Below are 22,434 nucleotides of genomic sequence, written 5' to 3'. Positions count from 1 at the left end.
AGCCTTTTTACCTGTGCTCCATAAAAAGCAATTTCTCTTTTACAGATGTTCCACATTGAAAATGTCAGGCTATCAGGAAAATATAAAATTATTTTTATGTGCTATCATTCCAAAATTAGTAAAAGCAGTATTTTTTATTTTTTGTGTTAAATTTAAATCACATAAATGGTGCTGGGTTGACAGCCCTGGAGAATGAAACACTCCTTCTGTCCACAGAACTGTGGTACAAACAATGGGAGTTTCTCCAGCATGTTCTGAAAAACTAATTATACCTGAGATAGAGCATTGGCATGGACAAAAATTCAGTTCTTATTGCCTTTGAATTTTTCACTCCTGTTACTAAGAATGCCAGGAAAGTTTTTCAAAAGAGAGTACAAGGGCACTTTCACCATTGTCCTGTCTAGCCATGGCTTCATACTCCAAATTCCACAGAGTTTGAAGGAAAAAATATACTGACTTCCCTGGATTTTTGAGAAGTTATATGGACACTTTTCATCTAGGAATTATCCTTTCACATAATTCTCTGATACTGGTTCCCTCCCAGTAAAATGCAAAGGACCGAAGCATATGCTTTCAGCAAGGAAAAGCAGTAATTAATGAACTGAGACCTATAAGCCCTCCCCACCTTCCGCTTCTTCCTCTTCATAGGCTCAAGTATTTATCAAATGAGGTACAAAACCCTCACAAGAGCAAAGACATCAGATGTAGCAGTGAAATATTCTTTGTCTCAAAATTCAGGAGTATGACAACATTAAATACTTCTAAAGTCTTATACAGCAATTATTCAGGGCTCAAGAAAAAATTTCTTTGCAGCCGCCACCATGTCTGAAGTCCTGCCTGATGTTTCCCAAAGGACTTTCAGGCTTCAGTCTCACTGATCACAAAGCATTGCTGACCCACCTATGGTCTCCATAACTCTCCCATTCCTCTTGTCTTCTGACAGATGTCAGGGATTCTCACAACTGCGGATTCTCAAAATGAAATCAAACTATTCGCAAGTTCTATGGTGCTTAGGGACATGGTTTAGTGGGCATGGTGTTGTTGGGTTGATGGTTGGACTCGATGATCTTGGAGGTCTCTTCCAACCTTAATGATTCTATGATTCTATGATTCTATGATTCTAACCCCCTCCTGGGTTTGGGAGCATTATAATCCTGACAAGGTTAATTGGCATCACCAGTCATCTTGTAGCCACAGGCAATCATCAGTGAAAACACCTCATTCACTTCAGATGGGAAAGAAAATGGGATTAAAAGGGAATACAACGTCTCCATAAGCAACACTTCTTCAGTGGGGTGCACTGGGAATGTAGCTACACAGGTCTGTAGCCCAAATCAAGTCAGATGCCACTAGATCTGATGAATGCTCAATGCATATTTCACTCCAGTGAATACATAGATCATCTCTACTCCCTCTTCCAACCTCCTGCTCTTCCATCTTCTCTTCTGACTCCACCAAACACACAGCCACCTGCAATCCCTTCCCAACCTATAACAAATAAGTTATTTAAAAAAAAAAAATCTCTATTTTTAATTAAATAGAGAAAATCCACACAATTTTCTTCATATGGTATGTTAAGAAAGAGAGCAAAAGAGATCGGATATGCCACCTGAAGCACACATTCCTGCATCAGTTCAGAATTTGTTAAGTGAAAATGCCCAGATAATTCTGAGAATCTGGCCATACCTCCCAGCCTGATCGCCTGCAGTCAGTGTAAGTCTTGTGTTTGGCTTCAGTGGAAAATAGACCAGGACTTTGCGGCAATAGCTTGTGTGTGGTTTGAAATCGCTAGGGAGGCTTGACACAATAATGGGAAGGTGACTAGGTTTGGTCTGTAGTTTCAGTGGGCTAGGACTAAGCACGTCTGGGGTAATATCATTCAGATTTCAGAGGGGAAAAAAAAAACAAACAACAAAGCATAGTATCTCGTGCATTCCTCAGGTTTAAAAATCCAAGAAATTGTGAGCTGTAGAAATGAATGGAGTCTCAGAAACAAAGGCAAATTCTACATTTTTAATAATAACAAAAGAAGAGATTGTATGAGTCACAGCCAGGAAAAGAATGGAAGAATTGTTCCATGGTTTTGGTAATGACAAACATCATTAAATGTAAAGACGGTGTCTTCCCCACCACCTCAGAGGAAATGTAAAGCAAATTCAAAATATCAATGGCTAACTGTGTATGACAGGAATACCCAAAGGGATGGCCCGTGGTGCTGATGAATATCCTATACTGAGCACATTGTTGGTGTTAGATTACAATGTTAAAACATGCAGACACACGCAAGCACACACAAAACCCCACACATTTCTGTCAGTGCTTGTACCAGACAATTTGAAAAAATTGACAAGACATATTATTTTTCTCCTTATTAACCTTTTTGGATTGTAGTAGGTGGTAAAAATGACATAGATGGAATCAGAGGGAAAGAACATTCCCTGAGCAACAGAGGAAATAAATGCAGCGATGACAGAAGGGATGCCCATCTATCTTCTTTTTGAAATAACACCCATCAGGACAAGGTGGATGAAGACAGTAAACTGTATCAACTCCAATACTGATTAATTTCAAATAAACAATGTGCCATACCCCGACTCCCACACTGGGTCTGGGGTTCTGATCAGTAAAACTATGGGATTAATGCTGTTGATGGCTGTAACACCAAAACCTGAGTTCTGACATTTTATAGACATTTAACATCTTGAGTTTCAACTGTAGGAATGTGCTTTAATGTCACTTTATCATAGGTAATTTCCTGGACCTTCTTGAACTAACTATGCTATATCAAACAATTTACCCAGAGATTTAAAAGCTGCCATTATACATAGACTGTAAGTGTAAAATTTGGACACTATGGATGAGAGATTAGAGATTTCCAGAATGGATATAACACAGAGAGATTTTCCCTTTCATTTTGTTTTTCAGATTGATTTGTTTGGGTAACGGGTTTTTTTGGCTTTTTTTTTTTTCTTGTCATGACTGCACAGCTTAAACAATGTCACAGTGTGTGAAGCTAACATGCTGCTATTCTTAGCCAAGTTGTTAGATCTGGATAAAAACAAATCTCTAACTTCCTAATTAAACCGGAAAAAAAAAAAAAAGAGTCGTTAAGACAAGAATACAAGCAAATCTTCAAAAAGCAAAGATGATTAAACTGAGTAATCTTCTTTTCTTTAAATGTTAGGTCATGCTTTTATTATTTATGACACCATGATAAGCTATAATTAAATTCTGGTAAAATTTCTTCTTTCAAGTAATTTGAGCTACTACTGCAAAAACACACAGGAATCTATCCTTGTTACTAGGAATTCACATTTTTATATAAACAATGCACTCAGTAAATGTTGCCTCCTATATTAATCTGCTACTTTGCCAAGGGACTTTCATTTTTACAAAGTTGCTCATTACTGTCTCACTTTCAGGACAACATCTTCGCTCAAGTGGAGATTAACATGAAGAACATGCATTTGTTCCACTCTAATTAAACATATGCTTAAATAGTTTCCTGAACTGGAATGGTAGTGAATGATATATGAGTTAGGCTGAAACCTTGATATTGCTGATGTAAAAATACCAGCATGTATATAAAAAGATACCTTCCCATTGCATGCCATTCTCTTTCACGTATATGGGCACCTGTGGAGAAAATGAGGGGATAAATCCTGAGAGATGGGAGGTCATATTGCTTCAGGCATGGATGGTGGAGAGGCAAAACTGTTTTCCAATTAGTACTGTCTGATGTGGTATATTCATGCTTCTCCCCTTTCTGCATTAAGAAGAGGTTGATGCTTGGCTTGTGCACAGTGTGCAAGAGGAAGATTCACAGACAGGACAATGAAAATTCCAGCAATTAAACTGAAAATGAATAAAACTGAATTTTGCAACCAGAGTTTTGGACCACTGACCCTGGAGCAGGGCAGGCACCCGAGTGAGAGTCACATACAGCTCCTTCTTTACGCCTTTCTCTGCTGGTGAAAAATGAACTATGGAAGTCCTTCAGGGATAATTAGCTTCCTCGCAAATTTTGTTTTCCAGCACAGGAATCTGTACAGGCTACTAACTATGCCCTAGTCACCCAACAAATGATACCGCTGTGGTTTTCTTTGAAAGCTGTACCTCTTTGTGTGGTCACTGTGTAACCAATGGGTTTCCCACTGAGAGGCTCTGAGGAATGCAACTGCATCCTGAACTTACTCACAAACAAGCCCTACACAAGGCTGTTTTGCAGAAGGCTTGTGTGGGTAGTTTTCCAACAGCAGTTGCTTGCTTTAGTTAAGAAGAAAGATCCTGCTGGCACGGCTGCCAAAGGAAAAGTGCCTTAATGTCTTCACAACAGCTAATCTCCCAATTTACAGACCCAACAGACAAATCTCATAGTCCAAGTTCACCTTGAGGAGCAATCTAGATCAAGAAGACAAGAGGTTGAGAGGGTATATCTCTGTAGCTTCACACCTCTCCTCCAAGGCATTCTCCCACTGGAGTCAAACATAGCCACACCAAGTCAGGATCTGGTACATGGGGAGGACGAAATCTCTGAGGTGGAGGGTGAAGGTAAATCAGGTAGAGGTAACAAGTACTGGGAGCCTTTTAAAACAGTACAAAGTGTGTTGCTGTTTAATAGCCCTAGCCGTGAAGTGACCTTGCAGCACCACCCCTAGCGTATACCCCTTGCTACATGTCCTGTGTTGTCCTGCTCTGGCTACAAGCAATTAGTTGCCTCTGTTTTTATCTCTGAATATCCAGGTTTTCTGTTATAAACATTTTTTATTTGCAGTTCAGCCATTGTTTCTCTGTTGTTTCTTCTCTTATAGAGCAGCTTGTTATCCGCATCTTAGTCCCCTTCAAATGTCTTCTGCTCTGTGTTGAAGGGATTACAGGGCTTACAGGATGGTTCACTAGAGGTTAACACAATTATGAATTGAGAAATGAGCCAACAGTTTCATTACAATTGTCTGCGTGTCTGATTGCATTTACTGCAGCCTGGGTAATATGAAGCTGTGGTTTGGGTTTTTTTTTTTTTGTGGAAATATAAAAGCATTGTAATGACAAAGAGGTAAACTATGTATAAATGAACCTTTGCTCGAGACAGTTAAGTTAATAATAATAGAATTTTCTTCCAAGAGACTACAACTGCCAAATTGACTTCTACAATTGCATTGGCATAGAAAATCACACTTTTTTTTTTTTTTTTGGGGGGGGGGTAGAGGGCAAACACTAAAAGATTTTATTTAAATGATATAAGGAAGACTTCTTAGGACAGTGAACAGCGTGAAAGAAATGTTGAACAGTCAGAATCAATTAAAAATAAATAGAAATTAGAGGTGTAGAGGAACATGACAGAATTCAGATACATATTTTGGTAATGTAAGAAGGTGATTATCAAAGGTTTGACAGTTTTCTAAGATAATAAAACATCATGACAACTTCAGTGGTTTTAGTTCCAAATATTCAGACAACTGTCATAGCTCCATCAAAACAGCAAAAATGGCTTATATTATTCAGAATTTGAAGAGCAAATGAAGAATATCATGTGATGTCATGTGGGAAAGGCAATATGCAGGCAAGCGAATGTAAGCGATGATGGCAACTCCTTACAAATGTAATTCATTTTCAGCAGGCATTCATGCTAGCAAAATGGAACTGCATGGATGTCCATGGAAAATGAACAGCCAAGATGACATCAAGAGGGATGAATGGATTAATCTAAAATTTCATTGCAACATTCAAATAAATAATTTTGAAGAATTTGCTCTTCTGTGCCATATTATCTTCTGGCTTTTTTCCATTAAGAATATCACTAGGTTCTTTGTAGTCATTATTTAGGGTAAGCCTGCCTGTATACATCTGAGATGTTTTAAGATCACAGCTCACACTGCTCTTTAGAAGGGAGCACTACCTAAGAATGACTATTTAATAGATCTTGTTCATCCAAAAACCAAAAGCAAGCTAAGCATGCTTCAAAAGTCTAGTCTGTAGTTAGCACCAACAATAACAACAGAATGAATCAGTAAGTTCAGATTCTCCACTGAAAGGATGTCATAAACAATTTTGTTAGTCTTCATCTCACCCAAGTATTGCTGTATAAAGGCTAGGAAGCTACTTGTCCATGCCTCCCTTTACAGTCAACTGAAAGACAGATGACTTCACAGGCAGATACATCTCATTTTATGATACACTTCTATGATATGTGATAAATCCTGTTTTTCTCCATGGATTTTATAGAGAATCTGGCCAACTCGTTTAGTTTAATCACTTTAACGTGTCTACAGTTAACTCAAATGCACACTATTCTTTGTCAGTAAATAGCAGAAAATGCATTTCCCTTGCCTTGCAGTTAGAAAGTTCAGAAGAAACAATGAAACCTTTCACTCTGTATAGAGCACTGGCCTGATAAATGGGAAACAAGAGTCTTCAGTAGACAGACTCTTCCACCCAAATGTCTTTTAGACAAAATGGAACTGCTGGTGGTAAAGGACATTTACAAATTTGAGAGCAGTTTTAATCCCAAAAGCAAAAGAATTCAGCCTGATGCTAAGGTAAGAAGTTCAGAATACTGCAATTTCATTACTAATATTAGTAAGAGAGCATCTAGTAAATAATGCTTCATAGTCATGCACTGGAAAATGAAAATAAAAGAAAACATAATGTCATACTCTGTAAGTATTTTCAGTGTCTCAGCCAGGCACCAGAAGGTATAGACTGACAACGTTTGAAATATACTGAACAGTTATTCATACAAAAGAAACCAAACAAAAACAAAAAGAACATTAGTTGTCTCAGACTCAACAGATATTTAAGGGTTTTAGAAGCCAGCATGAAAACAAAGTAACTGTCAAAATGAGAAATCTAGAAGTTGATGCTCACAGTATCTGATAACCAGTCAGATCATCTTGAGCAAATTCCAGAGTAAAACCTCATCGAAGTGATAATGTTCTGCAGGCAGCTGGTTCAGATCATGAGAATGTACTGAGCCGCTGTAATCCTGGTTTGAGAATTATCTTAGAAAGAAAATAGAATGAAGCCCCTGTAATTAATTTGCACTCCAAATAAGATACTGTTCCATGCTAAAGACCGATTTCATATTGATTTCATATTTCTTACTGAAGGAGCAAGGCTGTAGAGGAGAGAAAAGGAAGAAAATGCTTTCAAAAGCACTGCTCCTGCTCATATTTATGCTTGAAGCCAATAAGACAACTCATGTGTGGAAGGGTAAACAACTGCATAAATCTTTTCAGGACCAAGACAGTACTGGCAAAACTAACAGCTTTGATGACAGGCTTCCCAGAGAGGCCAAGAGCTGAACGAAGCGTGAGCTGCCCTCATAACCTTGGACTCAATGGACATCAACATGTTATCCGTGGACTCGACTGAGCCCACAGCTTATTCCTCTGGGGTCAAACAAAAGCGTATAGGAAAAACTGCTCCATGAAGGCTATGCAATTTCTATACAGGTAAAATTTCCAGAGGGGTTCTTGCATCTACATTAAAAGTTGGAAAAAACTACTAGAAAGTATCTATTCTTTCCAGCTCAGAGCTACAGCACATTGTTCAAAGGAGCTTATGTAGTTAGTTCCCCTCTGAATTGCTGAATGTAATATATTACAGTGGTCGGTAGGCAGCCTTATGGATATTTTTTCAAACAACCTTTCAGCAGTGCCACATGTCTTTATTACAAAATATTTTAATTAAAAGCTGCAATTTAGCTTTCGCATGGCATGAGCTCAAATAGAATCAGTTGTTTATTGTCTTTTTTAAAGATGAATATGTTTTAATTAGATATTTACTCATTATACAGATTTTAAACTTCAGTAAGAACCAGATGTTGACCTGGGGTAAAGTGACAAAGCTTATCTGAAATAAAAGTATCTATTATACTACATATCAGCTGCCTCTAAATGTTTCTGAAACTATGGTTTGAGACCATTAAGACCAATAGCTATAGGATAAAATACATATAATACTTAAATATTTCTTAGAGTAATGGCTAAAAATCAAGGAATGAACACAGATGAGTGCCTTAACCATTCATGTCAATTCGCTTTCCCGGTGAATCTCTGAACACAAAATGAAACAAGGTCAGGAAGGACCAGACGCAGCTGCAGTACTAATGGGTGGAAGGGAATGGAGGATGGAGGGAGCCTTGCCACCAGATTGAATATGCACATCAAGATAATGAGTTATTATATTTTTTTCCCCACAGTTGTTTCAGAGTTGTTCCCCCACATTGTTTCAGAGAAAATGGAAAGTGCTTATTCTTTAGGCTGATGGATGTAATTAAAACTTGTTTTAAGGACTACAGGCAAACCCATTTCTTAAGACATTAAAAATGACAGGCATACTTAAGGACAACAATAATTTCACTGAAGCCATCAGAAAATAAAAACATTATTTAAAAATAATAAGCTTGTTGGTTTTGTTTTTCAGTAGTGTTTCTGCTAACACAAAATTTTAATTGCAGATTAGTTTTATTCTCGTAGTTGATAGATTTGAGGCAAGTGACATACATCATTAATTGTATTGTGTAGGGGATCACATTTCAAACAAGATCTTTGTCTGACCGAGCCACTACAGCCTGTCTGATTGTTGCGGAATTGTCATTAAATGGAAATGAAGCCTGGGAATGTTGAACTTAATGTTATGTTTCCAAATACCAGAATAACATTACGGTAGCTTTAATGAATTTCATAGGAGAAAAATGTCATTAAACAAAGCAACAATATTAGCCCTGGTGCCCTAGCCAAATTCCAATCTGGCTAATTGCATTCTGACACCTACTATTTCTCAGTTGTTTGAATTTTGTATGTTTGTGTACCTCACTGTCTGTTCGTTGATATGTTACTGCCATACGTTGTCAGACCATTGCTGCCTGTCACCCCAGAGTTAGCTGGCTACCACTCTTGACCATCCAAGCACTTTTAATGAAGCCGTAACTACAGTACATGACCTTGAAAAGATTCCTTTCAATCCACCTTCCCACAGTTCATCAAGTTACTTAGATATTGCTTAATCTAACAGGTAAGCATAGATATAACTTATTTCAGTGTTTGTTAAACATATAGCACAACCTCACTTCCCAGTTCTGAAATAACGGGCTGCTGAAGTCCATTAACATACGTTTAAAGCTGGGCACAGAGATGACCTCCCACACATTAGTGCTTTAGTTGAGATCAGAGAGGCACTCTGAGCGGTATCTCCTAATCACCTCCATAGAACCAGGCTTTGCTTTGAATTGTGGAGTCGTCTCTGAGAACATTACCTGAACTATGGATGAAATTTAAGTGAAGATATGCTCCAGGAGCACAATTTACACACCTCAGCACCAGCTAATCATGGAGATAATGGCCCTGGAGTAGCGCTAGTCCAGAGTTAAAAATAAATTCCCAAAATGTGGACTTCAGAATAAACTGTTTTGTTCTACAGTTCTACTCCTGTTGGCTCATGCTACTTGCTCGTGTAGATGTAGTCATATTCAAGTGCTTTATTCAAAGGACCAGATCTGTATTGTATTATCTTACTAGTCTTTGATGTAAGGGTGTCCCATGGCTCAAAGTCTGGATTGCAAAATATTTGAGAAAACCCTTCCGACATTGCCATGTTTGTTGACAGTTGTAGAGGGGTCAAGGAGGAAAAGAATCTGAAGACCTAAATCCTGGCTCATTGAAAGCTTTTAAAAAAAATAGGACCAATATTTGGAACTGTCTTGATACACATTCAGGCAGGATCTTCAGGGACAGCCTTGTATAACAGTTTTTTGTGTGTCTGTCACATTTCAAAGACAAAATTTCTAATATCATTCCCAAGATCCTCCCCATGCCCTTTAATCTTGAGTGCTGTTTATGATGTCCAATTCAGACATTCACGCACGCTAATTTTCCTTTTTTGGGAGACCAGACAAGATCATCAAGGAGCATGTAAAACATTTAAAACAGGCACATATTTTTTATATGCATTGACAGTGATTAAAATATAAATGCCCAACAAAACATAAGATCAGAAACGGGTAGCGCCAAATATAATTCTCTTCCAAGAGTCTTCATATCACTTAGTGAACAGAGCATTCCTGAAAACCTCATCTACAGGTAACTGTAGGTAATCAATCATATCCCATTCCTGTTGGGATCAGGTGCAATGTCCTGTTCACTCAGCAGAACAACTGAATCCACATCCCTCCCCCATCTGGTATATAAGTATCCCAGAAGCTGCACAGATTGTACTCCATGTCGCACATGGCACTGTTGTTTGAAGTCTCAAGCTGCATGTTAAACTGCGACTGGATTGTCACCATTAAGGTTTTGTCACAGTATGGTTTAGGGAGAAAGTCAATGATCTGGAAACACATGTGAAGTTTTAAATGTACATCATTAGATCTTCAGGACTAATTTCAGGCTTAACAGTGCCTTGGATTTTCTTCAGGTAGAACGAAGAAGACAAAGAAATGGGGAAAAAAGTGACAGGATAAGTGGAGAAGAGCAGACAGGACCATGTGAGCACAGATGCTAATGAAGTGAAAAGTACCATTTTATTTAACCGTTACATATGTCTGCACAGAAGTCAATCATTTGAAAGCAATTGTGGTGTGTATAAAGAGCCTTTTAAGATTTCCATATAGGATTTTTTTTTTCCCCCTTTTTGAAGTTTCTGTTTAAGATTAAGGATATTTTCCATTCAGTACCAGGTCACAAGCAAGCCATTTCTAAGATGGTCTCTCTCTAACTCATTTCCTTGCACACACACACATCAACACAAACAGCAAGTAAGAAGTGGAGAGGACGCAAAAGGAAAAGAGTCAGCAACGATTACTAAAGACTTTGAGAGAGCCACAGTCAACGCCCTCATAGTCAAAGAAGTCTACTGCTCTATGGGTGGTGGTGGTTCAGATCTTGTTGTGCTGGTTTTGGCTGGGATAGTTCATTTTCTTCACAGTAGCTGGTATGAGGCTGTGTTTTGGATTTGTTCTGAAAACAGTGTTGATAATACAAGGATGTTTTCAATATTGCTGAGCAGTGCTTACACAGAGTCAAGGTCTTTTCTGCTCCTCACCCCACCAGTGAGCAGGCTGGGGGGGCACAAACTGTTGGGAGGGGACACAACTGGGACAGCTGACCCCACCTGACCAAAGGAATATTCCATACCATACGATGTCATGCCTAGCATATAAAGCTGGGGGAACAAGAAGGAAGAGGGGACGTTTGGAGTGATGGTGTTTGTCTTCCCGAGTCACCGTTAGGCGTGATGGAGCCCTGCTTTCCTGGAGATGGCTGAACACCCGCCTGCCCATGGGAAGGAGTGAATGAATTCCTCATTTTGCTTTGCCTGCATGCACGGCTTTTGCTTTGCCTGTTAAACTGTCTTTATCTCAACCCACAGGTTTTAGTTTTTTTTTCCCCTTGATTCTCTCCGCAGTCCCACTGGGGGGCGGGGATGGGAGGGTGAGCGAGTGGCTGTGTGGTGCTTAGTTGCCGGCTGGGGTTAAACCATGACACTTGTATACAAATCAAAGTGAATTCAAGTCTTGCATGTCCCCATCTTCCCTGAACACTCTAATAACACAGCCACTGACTTTTCAGGCAAGGGTGAGCTTATATGCATTTATCTATTTTAACTAGAACTTTTTTTCAGTCTGAGTTTGAGAAACCTTTAATTAAATCTACTACATTTATGAAAAATTCTGTATTTAAAGGTTAGTAACTTCCAAAGAAAACAGTTTTTTTTGCCACAAAGGTCCTGACTGAATCTATTTTCATGTTGAGCATGTATATAACTTCCAATGAAAATAGTGGGATTCCTTTTCAAGTAAAAATGAAAAACATTTGGATGTGATTGGCCAAAACTACTTTAAGATCCATAACATATGAATGAAAAGTCCTTAATTTATTACTAATCCTAGTGTGTTGCTCTTTGATTAAACCTCATCTTGTGCTAATAATTCTCAGTAGTACTGTACAACATATGCTACAGAAATCCCTGAGGTAGCCAAGGAAAAGCAAGCCAAACCAGCAGAGAAGTTGCTTACCTGCCTGAACTCTTCAAGATCTATTTTGTTTCCCACCAGCACTAAGGGGATGTCATAGGTGTGCCGGACACGATAAATGAGTTCCTTAAACTCAGCAGCTTCTTGAAAGGATTGGCGGTCTGTGATGGAATAGCAGATAATGAAGCCTTCTCCGCCTCGCATGTATTGGTCTCTCATGGCTGTGAATTCTGCCTATGGAATAGGAAGAACATGCTCAGTAATTTGACAAACAAAATTATCCATCTGTAAATAATGAACTTGACAAAAACTTCCCCCCATTTCCTACATAATTCCACGTTGCTTTTTTTCTGTTTTAAATATTGCTCGCTGAAACTTGTGCATCTTTCTGGGGTCATCACCTGGATAATACACCACCAGGGTTTCTCTTAGGACCTTTTTTTTTTCCTTTTCCCATCAAGGGAACTCTGTCCTTTAAGAATATGAACTTATTATGCCAGCACCTGCATACAGAAAATACTGTCTCATGTATTTCTAAAACCTCCTGCAGCACTTTCAGTAAACATAGATGACTTGCAATTGAATGAATACTAACAGGTGTAAAAGAAGAGCTATATTACTGTCTAGGGATGGGAGACAAACTCCTTACCATGCACTCACTTCAAAAGCTCAGTAATATCAAAAAAGACATTCATTGACTCCCACTAGCTTTGGAATAGTGCCTAGTAAAAGAAGAGTATAATCTGCAAAAAGTTCTACTCATTCAAATGCTCTCAGAGAAGCTGGGGGTTTCAGTTTAGTGTGGGATAATACCGTTAAATGAAAATGAACAATTTCAAATTGTTAAGAGAATTGTGTAAGAATTGGCCCAATTCTCTCCTCCTGCATTTTCCTCTATTTATGTGTGTATTTATTGTCATAGCAGCACTTCTGGTTATAAGTATGTTTTTTCAGAAGTATTTAACAACTGCTGCATTGTACAAAAATCAAAATTTAGTTTTCAAAAACTAGTGTCAGGCACTATGGCTTGAGAATATGTTTTAAAGCCAGCTTCTTTTTCAAGTTTGTTTGCTCTTCTTGATCACAGCCCAGAATAACCCAACACCATGGCAACAGTCGGTCAGGATCAGAATCCTCCTGACAGAATCAGTTCTCCAGAGATATTAAGATGCAGGAAGGTCTGATAAAGCAAGGAATACACATATCACCGTTGGACCACTTCTATGAGCAGCAGGATGCAATATCAAGTCCTGTATTTTTTACTGTGTTGAGAATTTAGGCTAAGGTTTTTAAAACAATTTAGTTTATATATATATCCTCAGTTCGTGCTGAAAATTGAAGGGAAATGGATTGCTTATGCTCTTTTAAAAGTCTGAGCCTTAAATCTCTCTCAATAGTCACTCATGTTGATTGATAATACTTCCTGTGAATAGACTTTCGTGTTGACCATTATCATTTATTCATGATGTATCTTTTACCCAAGGGCTTTCTTATATATCATTCAAAATATTTCACCTGCTACAGGAAAAGTTCATAGACTAAGCTCCACAATAGCAGACTAATAGGCAATTTAAGGGTAGGATTCTGCTTTGAGACTTACTTGGAATTTCAAAATGTCTAAACTATCACCGCTAGCATCCCAGGAGAGTTTATTAACTACCAAGCTACAGCATAGAGTGGATCAGGCCATATTCTATCCCATCCTCTTGAAACTGGATGTGTAAGAAGTAGGGCAGCAGTGGGGAGAAACATAGAAGATGTTAAACAAAAAGGATTCTACATTCTGCTGGTTCGTGCGAGACAATGAATGGAGATCTGTCTCTGTTCCCAGGTCTTTGCCTGACATCTACATTAGATAGCCACTGTATTAATAAATGATGCAACACCAAACTGGAGACCATATCCAAGGTCTCCAAATTATGGGTAGGGAATGTTAATGACTAAACACAGAGACGTACTCCCTCTCCCTTACTCACCCTCAGATCCCAGGCTTTCCTGCCAGAACAAGGGTATCTCCGCACGCCTCCGTGCCCCCCATTTTCTTCTCTTTGCATCAGTCATCTAGAACTGTTCTGCAACATTATTAGTAAGGGAGTCTCCTTTGTAGGAGGAGCTGAACAAAGCCAGGATCCCTTCAGGCTGAGCAGACAATGGAAACCTTATGTGGAGTTAAACTTGTGGATTAAGGCCTCTGAATTTAGCTATCTATGTGTAGCTGCAGGCCACTATCTAAGCTCCTATTGTAGGTAATAGTAAGCTAAACAATGCAATCAATGGACTACAGATTGCTTCTGCTGATGAAAAATAATTATCTGTTTAGTTATCTAATTATCTATTTTTTGTTTATCTTTGGTTTTAGAGTGAGCTGAACATTTATACAACAGAATGAAACTGCTAGCTCCCATGCAGACACCTAAAAGTAGATGTTTTGGCATGGAACCTAAATCCCAGCCCAGATGACCTGTTTTCCTGGGTTAAAGATTTCATAAGTCAACTCTGTAACACTGTATGATTATTCTGCACAGCCTTTTACAAGGAATGAGCTCTGCTAAGTGAGTTGATCCACCTCTAGGAAGTGCTCAGAACTTTGTACACTCATTTATAGCCATTTATGGCAAACTAAGAAGAAATTAGGTCACATATCCCTGTTTCAGTTACTCACAGTAAGTGACTTTCTGCAGCATGAGGACTCCCAGGATCACTCCCCAGGAATGCTTAATGACTTTCCTTGACTGCCAGGAGACTCTGGGCTCCTAATTTTACACACTGTGAATCATTCCAAAGGGACAAAGTGCTCAGCTTTTAGGCACTGCCATTCTTGAGTGGGAGTCATTTACCTACCTGTTCTGGTTCATGCCTGTGCATAATTATGACTTTAAGGACATTAATTAATTTACTTCTGCAATTTTTTATTTTGACATGTTATTGCTGCTGATGTATTAGTCTACGCAGCCAAAATACTTTAGTGTCATGTTTGCAGTGATCCATTTTCAGAGGCATTAATGATTCTATGCAAACTAGGTTGGGGATATCCACTTTGTTTTCTGTTGTTAACTCAGTCATTTCCTTTCTTATTTTTTGATGCTGACTTTCACTTCTCAGCTTTTTCCCCTTGGCAGGATTGCTCATTACAGAGTCAAGGACTCCAAGGTCATACATAAATAAGACTTTTCTTGGATTTGAAAAAAAGTGAGGTTTTTTATTCTGTTCACCAAGAACCCAAACATAACACTATATACTAAGAAAAAGCATAAATACAATTTCCAATAAACATACTATAACCCTTGCAATAATGTATGCATATTATATATACAAGACAAAGGACTAAGATGTAATTAAATCTGTTTGTTAATTTTTTAGTTCAACTCCGACTCCAGACTTCACTGTTTACATGTATCTCTACAGTAAGCAGAATCAAAATCCAAATTCACCTGGGTTTTGTGGATGTTCAGAGGTAGATGGAGATAGACCCAAAGGCTTTACAGGTTTTTCAGTGGGTTTATTTTTATGTTTTGCCTGGTTCTCTTATAAAATAAGCAACAGTGTATCTGTGCAGCTGGCACATTAATATCTACTTTAGTTGTTTCCTGCTGTAAAAGTAGCTTTTTAAAAAATTATTCAGGAGTAGTACTAGATGCCATTTGCTACTCAATAGGAGGAAAATATGAAACATTCCCAAGTCAGTAAATGCCAAAGGGAAGAGACAGAAGGAAATCACACCTCCTCAAAAGGAAATAAATTCTGAGAATTAAAGTGAAGATTTGTCATGCTTATAGCACTTTGCAGCTTGACATCAGTCTCTAATACTCTCTTGTGTATTATGACTAAGACTTAACTGAAAAGTGTGATAAGAAATCTTTTGAAACAAAATTACCATTCTTCTTGGGAGAGATGTTATACTTGAGAACAAGCACCAAGTCTGGATAGAAACAAAATAAAACTTTTCTAAAAGTTGAAAGAAGGCAGCATAACTTTTTCCTTTTCTTTTTCCATTATAATTGAATGTAGAAGAAATCTGATAGTAATTCTCATAAGATTATATATATGTCTACCTGTTGTTGAAGAAAGATAGCAAGAAAATCTCCCAATGATTAGGTCTCTTCTAAATGGATATGACATTTGTCTTTTACCAGTTATTGGGCATTTCATATGATTTTTCAAAGATGACAGAATGGCCTCACAATAACATAGAACAGCTCCCTCAACATGCTCAGATGCATCCCATCCTGTCATATCAAACTGCTTACACCCAGCTTAATTAACCTGTCCCTTGTTGAGCCCCCTCTGCTAAGGGTAGTATATCTCTTCCTCAGACTTTCCTGCAAGGTGTAAAGACCTGGGAGGCATAAGAGCACACTTTGCCTGTGAAGGCTGGGATAGAGAAAGTCCTAAGTGCGTTAGTCCTTTCTGTATTCCTCATCATCAGGTCACTCACTCCTTTCAGCAGCAGTCCCACCTTTTTCTTGGTCTTCGTTTAGTTCCTAGTGTACCTGTAGAAACCTATCTCGTTGCCTTTTACATCTCTCAAAAGTTTCAACTCCAGCACCACTTTGGCTTTCATAATCCAATCCATTCATGCCCAAGAAATACTTCCATGTTGATCCTTGGGAGACTGTCCTTGTTTCCACATTTCATCCTTCTGTATATGCCTGCTTTTTCTATTAGCTTTTAGGAGAACAACTTAGCAAAGAAGAAAATACTTATCCCCTGTATTCTCTCTGTCATCTTGATTTATCCTCTTTTATCCCAATTTTCATAATGAGCAAGAGAAAGCTTTTTATAAAGAGCAATAGTTTTAATAAGTTTTAAAATTCATATTGTTTTCATATAAATATAAATAGGACTAGTATGTTTTCTTTTTTTTCATTAGAGATTAGAATCCTTTCCAAATAAGATCAGTATCTTAATGTCTCCAGAAAAGGAAACAAAGGCATTGAGCAGCAAAGTCAGATAAACTAGATCCTTATGAAGGATTAGTTTATGGGTTGCTATCAAACATAACAGTCTGGATCTAATGTTCAGCTCAGTTTCAGTCAACGTTGCTGACTGAAAGAATCTAGGAAGGTGTATCACAAAGTTCACTGAAGCCAAGTCTGTTTCTTTACTGTTTCCTAAGTATTTCCTCCTGAACAACGGTGGAGAAAGAGTGCTGGGCTAGAAAAGCTTTTATCCAACTCAGAATAGAAATTGTTAAGAAGCAACCTCTTCCACATCACCATTTTACGCCAGCAGAACTCAAAACTGAAGCCAGTTCTCCTGGATCGCCATGTTATGCACTGCCAATAGATAACCTTGTCAGCCCCAAAGGGATAAGAAAAAAAGGGGCGGAAGAAAAGAACTAACAAAAAAAAGGCACACAAGCAATGATCAGGGGGTCACCGTATGTGTCCCTTCTTTTTCATTGTGTGGTGATGTGTTTCAGGAGGAAACACAGTGCAATGCTTAGAAGTGCAGTCCTTCTCCACACTCCTCAGAAGTCCAGTGCTTAGAAATTTAAAGATGTAGCACCTCGGAAACAAGGGTGCCATGTTTTTCAAACTAGACACACACTCCACACATTTTGATGTCTGTTCTTTTTTTATGATCTTGGCTTGTATCTCTGGAAGAGGTCAGCGTCTCCCCAGGGAGGCCAGCCTCACAGTTTGAGAAATGCCACTTTCTATATCTTCTCATCTTATGTTCTGCTTGACTTTAGAACCAGGAATCTGCTAACAGATGTTCTTAATCAAAGCTGTCTCCCTGATTACCACAGGGGTCATTCTTGTTATGAAGGTTTTTTTTTACATTTCTAGTGAACACTGGGGGGGGGGTATGTGTTTCTTGGAAACAGGCAGGACATTGTTCATCTATGACAATGAACAAACAAGGGTAAAATGAAGAAAAAGGATATAGAAAACTCAGTGGGGAAAAAAATAATCTTTCAAATAGTGAGTGAGCGAATCAAAAGTAAATAACACAACATAAAAGAAATATGTGAAAATGCATTGTTCACTTAAAAAAATCAGAATTTTTGTTTACAAAAAAGTTGAGAAGTTCTTTTATATCAGGAAAGTTTTTGTGAATATGGTCAAAGATTATTTTTTAGCAGCAAATGTTTTTTAAAGCTAAAGTACAACCCTCTCATATATCTCTGTTAATAAATTCTCTTATACATCACAGTTGACTTCATTGGGATTACATATCATTCACTTGGCACTGCCTGTCATAAAGTGTGCTTTGCTTTTCTTTCACCTCCTGAAATAGATTTACCTAAGGAAAGTATACTGGTGAGAAGTGCTGTGACAATTATTTGGTTTTCACTAATTTTTTAGGGTGGTGTTTTTTTGTTTTTGTTTTTGTTGGGGGGGGGAGGTAAAAGCAAGTAGCTTTTAAAAACTTATTTGTAAAAGCAAGCAACAAAAAACCTGCAGCAACTACATTTCAAATGAGAAAGCATCCAGATAGGAAGTTGGGTGGATATTATATCTTACAAGCACCATAATACTGCTACTAAACTAGATGCAAAGGATGAGACTTCTTTCATCTGCTTTCTGCCACTGAAGAGGTAGTCATCTATCCTACATTAGTCTTCAAGTCTCTCTCTACAGTCAGGAGAGAGAGGTGATCAACTCCAGAGAGTAATTCAACCCATCCTCAGATAAGTGTTTAAGATACTAGGGATGACTTTCTTTTGTACCTCTCTCACTACCTCAACAGAGACTAAATATCAGTCCCAGCCTCTGAGGTCCACAATATCAGCCACAGCCCCTGCTGTTTTGGATTTAGTATGAGAACAATGTTGATAACACACCGATGTTTTAGTTATTGCTGAGCGGTGCTTACACTAGTCAAGGACTTTTCAGCTTCTCGTGCTCTACCGACTGAGAAGGCTGCAGGTGCTCAAGAAGCTGGGAGGGGGCACAGCCAGGAGAGCTGACCCAAACTGGCCAAAGGGCTATTCCATACCATGTGACGTCATGCTCAGCAATAAAAAGCTGGAGGAAGAAGAAGGTGGGGTGGAACGTTTGGAGTGACGGCATTTGTCTTCCCAAGTCACCGTTACGCGTGATGGAGCCCTGCTTTCCTGGAGATGGCTGAACACCTGCCTGCGATGGGAAGCAGTGAATGAATTCCTTGTTTTGCTTTGCTGGCGTGCACGGCTTTTGCTTTGCCTATTAAACTGTCTTTATCTCAACCCACAAATTTTCTCACTTTTAGCCTTCTGATTCTCTCCCCCATCCCACTGGGGGGGAGTGAGTGAGCGGCTGGGTGGGGCTTAGTTGCTGGCTGGGGTTAAACCACAACACACTTTTTCCATCACAGAAGTCAGAGTTTCAAACCTGCTGCCTTTGCTCACAGGATTCCAGCATGCACCAGCTACAGGTTCCCAGCAATGACAGAACAGAAAACAAGCAAGCACTGAAGTATATCAGCATCACTTCAAACTCTCTCCTTGCTTCCCTCCTATTTTCAGTCATCCTTTGCAAACAGGAACAACAAAAGGAGTTACATAGCAAAAGATACAGAAAAGTTTGCAGCGGGTGGTACTCAGCCACCTGTGCCAGCCTAAACCATCTGTCACATCACTGGGAGGAAGGAAGGGAGCTGAATAACGGCTCAGACACTGACCAAAGAAAATGCAGGGGCTCTGGCTTAAATACTGGAAGACAGGGATTGATTCTTCTCTGCGTCAAGTCTTTACACTGTTCTGGTTGTACATCAAACCCCTCTCTCACAACCCTTTTTGCCTGCTCTAGTAATGATCCAGGAGAAGTTCAAAATGGGATTAGTATAAATGAGAATTAGCCCATAAGCCTGCAGTGGAAGTGGATTATTATTATAATCAGTCCCTTGATTAATGATCAGTCAGTGTCTCATGCCTTATAATTACAGGAAGGAATCCTTGCTTCTGTTATAAAACAGCAATATCCCTTTCCTTCTGTGAATTTGTACTGGGGACAAAATGCACATCACTGATGATGGGAACAATATAAAGATAACGAAAGATGCAGTCCATGTTCCTAGCAGACTAATGTCTTTCTGAACTTAATGTGACAGCTTTCCAAGGCAATATTATGAACTCCACATTGTACAAAATCAGTAGCCTTTTCTTAACTCTGAGAATGTACAAGTAAAAAGCTGAGACAGATACCAAAATTAATCTGTAATTTAGAAGACCACCAGCAGCAGCAATACCAACCCTGTTCAAATCAGTGCCTATTTATCTGGCTAGTCCTCCCCTTCTTTAAGCTAATTTCTTTACCTGGAAAGAGAAACAGGCAGGAGGAAGGAGAATATTCATAGCACGTGATCTTCACTGGAAGAGACAGGTATGATTTTCAGTTTTGTGACAAATAGCAACGTTACTTCTTAGCTGTTAATTTTGAGGGTTCTTTGGTGGTCAGTGTACACTCTGGAAATGGAGGAGGTAAGCTCACCCAGGTAGACTGAATGAGAGGGAGCACCTCAAGACCTTGCCTATGGGCAAGAAGATGGTCCAAGATGAGTAATGGATGGTTGGCAGTTTAAGAAACACAATTAGACTTGCACTGAACATGAAATGAAAGCACAGTCTTACATTCCTAATTTTCACAAATTTTGGCTGAAAACTTTCTAAAATAATTTCCCTCTCCTACCCTTCCTCCACACTTATGCTCTTCAGCATTAACCTTTTCCCTCTAGAAACAGGTCTTCAGTCCCAGACAGGAGCTGGTATTACATTAGACCTCAGTTCAGGATTCTTTCTGAAGACTAATGTATTTGCATGGAAAGAGATGGACTCCTTCACACCGGTTAATACATCTTTAATTTCTGACTACTGGAGAAACTTTATGAACCTCTAAAGTCCTGAATATAAAGAATGAATTAATTAAAAAGAAAGACTTTTATTTCTTAATCTGAGTTACTATATCAGGTTAATTAATGAGGACATTAGTCTCATCTTCATTCAGATGAATCTCAGACTTTGAATAGGTATGGCTAAATTTTCACCCTTTCTGCAAAACACTAGTTTGTGAGGTTACTTTGATTACTGACTTCTTTAAATTGTTGTGGGACACAATCTGTTTTCATCACTTGTGAATTCATGTCGTTTCCCACATGTGAGTTTAAAGATTCAGGTTCCCCTTCTCTTTTCAGCTATGATACTTCTTCCCATCATATCTGATATTGCTCACAGTCACAGACCATGCAGGATTAAGTCTCATGAAAAGCAGGTGTAGATGTCCCTTCACACCCTGAATGCTGATGGATCACTAGTGCACTGCCCCATTTGTTAACAGCACAACATTTTGTATGCACTTGCTATTCTGTATTCACATATTGTTTGGCATCATGGCCGGCTTATAAAGTAAGATTGAACCACATCAGCCTGGCAGAAAAAATAAGTGAAGAAAAATAAATAAGGAAAAAAAGACAAATGAGAATGACTTCCAATAAAATAACTCAGGACTTCAAAAAATAGCATCACACAGTGACCCTTCTTTCTCACTAAGGAAGTACTAAATAACCTGCACTGGCACTCAGACCCTCCCTCCAGAAGTAGCTTCTCTGCATTGATGTTCCCAATGTTCCCACTCTAATTGCCCTCCTGGCTTCAGGTGATAATATATTTGCCAGTTTGCTGCAACTGTATTTTTGTTAATTTAATTAATCCTGCTCTTCCAAAGATGGTTTGTCTTATGTAGTAATGAAAATACGCAGTCCATCACCTGGGAGATGATATCTACTTTTCATTCACCCCAAAATATGGATGGAATCACCATATCGGTTCTCCACAACGCCAGTAAAATGCCTCAGTGCTACACTCCCTAACTCAGAGAACTGTCTTTTTTTTTTCATATTAATGCTAATGGTTTCTCTCTTAGGGATAAACACCTTAGTAATTTTTGCCTAAATGCAGGCACTGAAGCAATCTTCATTGTTAACTACCTCTAAAACCCCCAACTGCATTTGGTTTATCATGCACCATATAATACTTTTCCCCCCTCCTCATTGGTATGCAAGAAAGAATAAAGCTAATTTTCACCTTTTATCACAAATGCATCATAAACGGTAAAGGGAAAGAATTAATAGCTTGGTAATTACATTTTAGTAAACAGCAGAGTGAAAAAAAAAAGACAACAACCCACTAGTGAAGAGGTAATGACTGCAGCTGCAAGCAAGGGCTCGCCAGGGATTCAGACAAGCTCTTGTCAGCTTACATGGGGATTGCAGACTTGCCATCTTCCCCAGTGAGGCTTGTGCAGCCTTGCAGAAGTGAAACAGGAGGCTATGGAGTCAGACACCTCATTGCTCTGATAAACGACTGCAAATGATATTCTGGCTTGCATATATATTCTCCCATGATGACTTCCATAACTAGTGTGCTTACCTTAAAAATTCCACAACACAGCTATTTCTCTCCCCTCCCTTGTGCCCTACTCGTCACCAGAGAGATAATTTGAACTAAGAATCTGAAGAGGGGGGCAAAAAAAAGAAGCAAA

General features: G+C 38.8%; 1 protein-coding gene across 1 annotated transcript in view; it reads right to left on the bottom strand.

Moving 5' to 3' along the window:
• RIT2 (Ras-like without CAAX 2) overlaps positions 1 to 22,434 on the bottom strand; it is a 187,976-nt gene that overhangs the window by 82,636 nt on the left and 82,906 nt on the right. Inside the window, exon 4 of the mRNA XM_009331536.1 lies at positions 12,014 to 12,205. Within this exon, the coding sequence (XP_009329811.1) occupies positions 12,014 to 12,205 (192 nt within the window). The remainder of the gene's footprint in view (positions 1 to 12,013; positions 12,206 to 22,434) is intronic.

Source organism: Pygoscelis adeliae, unplaced genomic scaffold, assembly GCF_000699105.1.
Source record: "Pygoscelis adeliae isolate BGI_AS28 unplaced genomic scaffold, ASM69910v1 Scaffold68, whole genome shotgun sequence".
In the NCBI taxonomy this organism is placed as follows: Eukaryota; Metazoa; Chordata; class Aves; order Sphenisciformes; family Spheniscidae; genus Pygoscelis; species Pygoscelis adeliae.
The sequence above is the reverse complement of the archived record's forward strand: the minus strand, read 5'-3'. Positions and strand labels throughout refer to the sequence as shown.